Here is a 6249-nt window from a genome sequence, read left to right on the forward strand (position 1 = left end):
GGCAAACTCTCTGTGGACTCACTCCATCCTAACTCCTCCTCTTCCCCAGCTGCTCCCTCTTCACCTGTCCAGCCTCAGCCTCTCCTCTCCCAGCTCCCTGAGCACCCATTGAACATCCTCCCACTCCAGTGTGACCAGGATTCTTCTGCCTCCTGCCCAAAACCTCTGTCCCCACTGCCCTGGAGTCATGTCCACCACTCTCTTCCCTGTCCCTCTGAGCCCCTGTGAGGGCAGAGGATGCTGTAGGAACCATCAGACCTCCCTGCTTCCCAAGACGTTGATTTGAGCCTGAGAGGAGGGTTTGGGTGATGAGTTCTACCTCCAACAGAGACCACAGTGTCTTGTGTCAGTGTCTGCCCTGCCAAAAGGGAATCCAGCTGCATTCTGAGATGATTTCAATCTGAAGCGTCCACAGCTTCTCTGGGCAACCTGTTTTTCATGGCTGGGATCAGTGCAGAGAATTTCCTAGAGTGAGAGCAAGCACAGCACCAGGCTCTGACCAACCTACGAGCGCTGAGGACGTGGTTCCCGCGTCAGATCCTGCTCTTCCCATGGAGTGTTCTGACAGGAGGTCTCTCCTTGTCCCGCAGATGTCAGCCATCGAAACCATGACGGAGAAACTGGAGAGCTTTGCAGCCATGAAGGCAGACACTGGTACATCCCTGCAGCCCCTTCCACACCATCCCTTCAACTTCCGATCGCCACCGCCCACGTTATCCGACCCCATCCTGCGCAAGGGCAAGGAGCGCTACACCTGCAGGTGAGCTGGGACAGACCCACCCAGGCTGTGCAGGGACCCTGGGGGAGGCCACCCCAGCTGGGGAGCTGCACTGGGCACCAGCAGAGACCAGAGCAGCTCCACACAGACATCCCCGTGGGGGTGGGAGGGGAAACGAGGAGCAGCAGAATTAGACCAGAGCATCAGGATGACTAATTCCCTCTGAAATAGCTTGTTTTGTCTGGTAGAAAATCAGCGTCTTCTGTTTGCTTTGTAATTTTTAATAACCTTGAGAGCAGATCTGGAGATTCTCAAGCAAACCCAACGCTCCAAGCCAAGTCTCTTGCGTGCGGCAGCTCCCAGTGCCAGCGCAGCCTCAGCTGGATCCAGGCTCAGCCATGGAAAATGATGGAATTTTAAGAGATGGCATAGAGCAAACAGCTTTTTCTAGCACAGTCCTTTTGTACCCATTGCAGCTCTGAGCACTCATTTTGGAGCAGAGCTCTGGTACTGAGTAACAAACCTCTGTCTGCTTATCAGTTTAACCTGCAACTGCTTGAGGTTCTTGTGGTGGCTCCTACTGTGGTTTTTTGGGTGCAGAAAGTGGGTACTCTGTTATTCAGAGGTGAGTTTTGACCTCCACATCTCAACCCTCAGTACAGGGAGGGAGCTGTGAGTGAGTTGAGGGAATTGCAGATGTCGGGGTGAGGTGAATGGTGTAAGTGATGTGCTGTGACATCCGTGGTCTGAGCTGTGCTGATGGTTCCTCTGGGTTTCTCTCTCTAGGTACTGTGGTAAGATCTTCCCACGCTCAGCAAACCTGACGCGGCATCTGCGGACACACACTGGGGAGCAGCCTTACAGGTGAGCCTGTCCCCTCTCCCGAGCTCTCCTCACTCACCACTCCGTTAGTCTCTCCCCTCTCTCTCAAGCTGTGCCAGCAGAATACCACAGGCCTCTAGCATGACATAGAGTGATTCATAGGGTTGTATATTATGTGTGCCAGCCAAAAATAATCAGGCTTGGCAGCTTGAAGATAGACACTTAGCTTATATTTAGATGTATGCTGGCAAATGCCGCTCTGGTTTGCAGTGTTGTTTCACACTCAGGGTAACCATTCATCTCAAGGACAGCTGAAGGTGCTGAATGGCTCTGAAATTCAGGCTGGTTTGAAGGCCTTGCCAGGACCTTCACTGCTGGGTCTAGTTAGGGTTGTTTCTTTTTTGCTTTTCCTAATGCATATCAGAGGTGCTTGGAGGAATGGATCAAAAACACAAAGGAGAAGAAAAACCTTGTAGAATTACCCACTTTAAAATCAAAGTTTCTGACCTTAAAAAGTTTAAAAGGAGAGATGAGAGGGTGAAATTCACTCACAACCTCACACGTTCAGTGGGGATTTAAGGGAGAAAACTGAACTACTTTCTGCTAGTTCATAGAATCACAGAATCTCCTGAGCTGGAAGGGACCCACAAGGATCATCAATCCAACTCCAATCACAGGACACCCCAACAATCCACTCTGTGCCTGAGTGTTTGTCCTTTGAAGGCAGCTTCAGAAAGCTTCAGCAAAACCAAACTTTCCTGTTAGAATGAAATCCATATATGAGCAAACCTGAAGGAATGAGAGCTCACTGCAAACCAGGCATTGTGTTTTGTATGGTGTGAGTGTTTTGCACATTGTCAGACAACACTAACAATTCAGTTTCACTCTGGGTGGTTGATGTACAGCATTTCCACACACAGCTGTGAGTGCACAGGGGAGTGTAGAAGTTATCACATAAAGAGAAACACAAACTAATGAGCAGCAAAAGGCCACGTGGGCAAACCCATCACAGTTCCATGCTCAGTTTAACACGAGGAGTGACTCTCCCACACTGCAGTCCTAGTACACACTCACATCTCTTTTCCATACAGAATTCTGAGCAGAGACATTAGGTAAATTAAAAGTATTCCCCCTTCCTGCAAATCAGACAGATATTTTGGACCCATTCCCCACAGAGATGTTTTGGGTTGCACTACTTGATCTGCCTGAACAGACACTGTGTGTTCCCTGTCTGTCCCAAGTGCTCCATCCTGATTCTTTGGAGTCTTGGTTCAGTTTTCTTCCAAAAAAGGAGACTTGCAACCTAACAAAGGTTAGGAAAATAGAGATTTATTTGATCTGGTCTTCTCCCAGCAAAGGGGCTGTGTGGTTTGGGAGGTTTGGTCCTGGGCAGTGCTGTGCTCTAGCAGCACTTTGAAGCGTCAGAGCTGTGCTCAGAGGAGCTTTAATTACCACTGATTTGCTTTTGCTCTCAGAGAACTGAGGTTTCCAACTCTGGCAGCCAGAACTGGCTTGAAACCTTGTTTTTTATGTGCTGGCTTCATGCAGGTGAACGGAGCTGCTGAGTCCTCAGTGTTTACTGGTTCTCCCTTTGAACTCTGCTCTTCATTGTTTGAATGGTTTTCCTTTTGACTCTCTCAGTGTTATATATTCATCCAAATATCAACTGAAATGTCTTTAGAGCCAATGTAAACTGTTCAAATATCCACATGGACATCAAGAAACAGGCCAGAAAATAAGGTGCTTTGCTTTAGATTCCTGATTGTCACTGATAAGGGATTTTACCAAGAGTTTTTACCAAGATCAGAGTTTTTACCAAGTCACTTAAACCTCCTTGGGGTCTATTTAGTTATGCATAAGGTTGGAACTAATAGCACATGAGCAATTAGGAGGCAAATAGTTTTTATAAAGGGAAAGTGCTACATGGATTGTGAAGAGTGAGAAATACCTGGTAATGCTCTAGCTAAACATCAGTTGATTTGAACAGACTCTCAGACCATGTGTCCTGCAGTGAAATTCAACAGGTTTCACTCGTCTTTTCTGCACTAAATCTAGAATTTGAGAGCATTCCAAACCCAGTGGTAAAAAGCACTCTTTTTTTCAGGGTGGAACTGTGCTTGTTCTTGCTGATTTTCAAATGTTTTGGTTTTGGGAGTGATTTGATTTTATTTATTTTTGAAGAATGAAAAAGAAAAGCTTTAGAATTCTGATAAAATTGTCGTTTAAAAAGAGGTTTTGTTTTCCTCCTCGGTTAACCCTAACAAAGGTTTGTTATCTGAAATGTCTATTCTTTTTAGTGATGTAGCAGGAGGAAGTTTGAAGATGGACATGGAATCCCTAACCACTGGGCAAGAGTTTCATAAATGCATCCTTGCTATTCCCAAAAATAATGTCCATTTATTTTGAGAGCTCAAACAAAATTCTGCCCGTGACAGTGGTGGGACTGGATAATCTTTAAGGTCCTTCCAACCCAATTCTGGAATTCTAGAATTCTTATCCAGGACGAGCTCTGCTCAGTGGGGCAGGTGTTGCTCTGGGGAGGATGGAGAACTGCTGAACTGAGTGGATTTGTTCTGGAATTACAAATACAAAGTGGGAGCAGTGTTAATTCTGTCCCCCGAGTGTCCTGGATTTGTGGAGTCTGCAGCAGGGAAGGGATTCTGCTCGAGCCCCAGGGGCAGCAGCTTTGCTGCGGTGCAAGGGACACATTTAAAGGGAGATCTGAGGAGGGAGGGATGAGGTTTTTCGGCGGTTTTAGCCCCGAATTGGCAGCGCAGCTCGGAGCTGCCCTCTGCAGTCCATCCCTGCGCCTGGGCTGGAGCTCCTGCCAATCCCTGAGCATCCATTCCCTGTTTGTTTGGAGCAATCCGAGCCCCAGAGGAGGCTGAGGACCCTGAGCAAACCCAGCGCATCTGCCACGATCCTGCGAGATGCAGCTCACACAGGGAGCCTCACTCAGCACCTTCCCTACCCTTGGCTCCTCACCTCCCAGTTTTTTCTCATGGACCAGAGATTCACTAACAGGAGCAAATCGTATCCTGTTTGGAAAGTGTGGTGTATTTTTTGGGAGTTGTTGTGCTCTAAGTGTGACCACAATTGCCTCCAAGGACATGCTGTGTGTCCTGTGTCTCCAGCATCACAGGGAAACTCCCAACTGAAGCTGGAACTTTGTGTCCAGCTCACTGCCCTGCAGGGATCTGCCAGTTCATCACTACTTTACACCTTTCACCTTCTCTCTTCTTCTCTCTTCCTCGCCCTCCCTCCAGGGTCATACCCCACCTCATTCCCCACAACAGGAGAGAGGTGGAAGGAATAAATTCTCCTTTCTCATTTTTGCATTCATGTGTGGAAAAGTAATTACTTGGTTTAAAATTCCTATTTGTTTGGACAACTTGCTCCCTAATTAATCCTAATCCTTCCTTGGTGTTCCTTGAGTAACAATAATATCAGATTTGTCTGGAATGATTAATGCCTTGTGCTTCCCAAGTCCTCAGCTGGGTAAAGATTTATGGACCAACATTTCTCTGATAGTCAGATTTTTCTTTTTTTTTTTCCCCCTCTCACGTTTCACTCTTTGACATTTCCTTCTCTGTTTCAGGTGTAAATACTGTGACAGGTCGTTCAGCATTTCCTCCAACCTCCAGCGACACGTTCGGAACATCCATAACAAGGAGAAGCCATTCAAGTGTCACCTGTGCAACAGATGCTTCGGGCAGCAAACCAACCTGGACAGGCACCTGAAGAAACACGAGCACGAGAACGTGCCAGGTAGGAAAGGACTGTGTGGATCTCTTGGGGCACTGGAGGGAGAAGACACCATCACTGGTCTCTTTGGCCCCTGGGAAGCCTTTCTGGGATGTGCTGTTTCTTAGGGCTGTGTGAAGTTCAAGAAGATGAATAGATTTTGCTTTAAGGTAAAAACTAAAGGAAGAAGTTAAGTCAAGGAAGTGATTTCCCAGCCTAGGTAAAAAAACATGATGGAAATGTTACAGCAAACAGCTCTGCAATGGATAGAAGTTCTTGAATTGTATGTAACATCCATAAAGGCTAAATATCACCTGTATTTCTGGAAAACATGAGCTTCCTTTGGGACCTTTGCTCCGGGAGCTTCATCTGAAATGTTAAATCATTAATACGTGGTGAGAGGAGTGTTGATAATGTTCCTCCTTTAGTTTCCCATTAATAATGGCCTTGACAACACCTGATGGTGTCTCCTGTTCTGTCTCTCCTGCAGTGAGCCAGCACTCCGGAGTCATCACAAACCACCTTGGGACCAGTGCCTCTTCCCCCAACTCGGAATCAGACAACCATGCACTTTTAGATGAAAAAGAGGATTCATATTTCTCAGAAATCAGAAATTTTATTGCAAATAGTGAGATGAATCAAGCGTCAACTTTAGCAGATAAAAGGTAGACACGAAAATGGAATTATCTGGTGGCAGAACAGGCACAAGTAGAAGTGGGAGGGAATTTAGGCTTCCTCCTCCTGGTTGCTCAAAGGGAGATTGTTGGAATAGAGGAAAGGAGGAAAACTGCTTGTCCCACAGATGTCATATGTTAGACGGAAAAGCATCATTTAAATCCAAACTAGACAAATTCAGGTCTGAAAAGCCTTGGGGTTGGTGTATTCTTGCCATACTTTTGTCTCTTAAGATACTGTGAAGGTTGATTTTTAATGCCTTTTCCCTGCAGTTTAATTTATATATATAT

The 6249-nt window shown here is 46.5% G+C and overlaps 1 protein-coding gene across 1 annotated transcript in view; it reads left to right on the forward strand.

Moving 5' to 3' along the window:
* PRDM16 (PR domain containing 16) overlaps nucleotides 1-5953 on the forward strand; it is a gene marked incomplete at its 5' end in the record, with an annotated part of 13673 nt that extends 7720 nt beyond the window's left edge. The window contains 4 exons of the mRNA XM_009076258.1: nucleotides 591-760; nucleotides 1505-1582; nucleotides 5139-5308; nucleotides 5775-5953. Coding sequence (XP_009074506.1) covers nucleotides 591-760; nucleotides 1505-1582; nucleotides 5139-5308; nucleotides 5775-5953 — 597 coding nt within the window. The remainder of the gene's footprint in view (nucleotides 1-590; nucleotides 761-1504; nucleotides 1583-5138; nucleotides 5309-5774) is intronic.
* Between the last annotated feature and the right edge of the window lie 296 nt (nucleotides 5954-6249).

Source organism: Acanthisitta chloris, unplaced genomic scaffold (genome assembly GCF_000695815.1).
Source record: "Acanthisitta chloris isolate BGI_N310 unplaced genomic scaffold, ASM69581v1 scaffold21446, whole genome shotgun sequence".
Lineage (NCBI taxonomy): Eukaryota > Metazoa > Chordata > Aves > Passeriformes > Acanthisittidae > Acanthisitta > Acanthisitta chloris.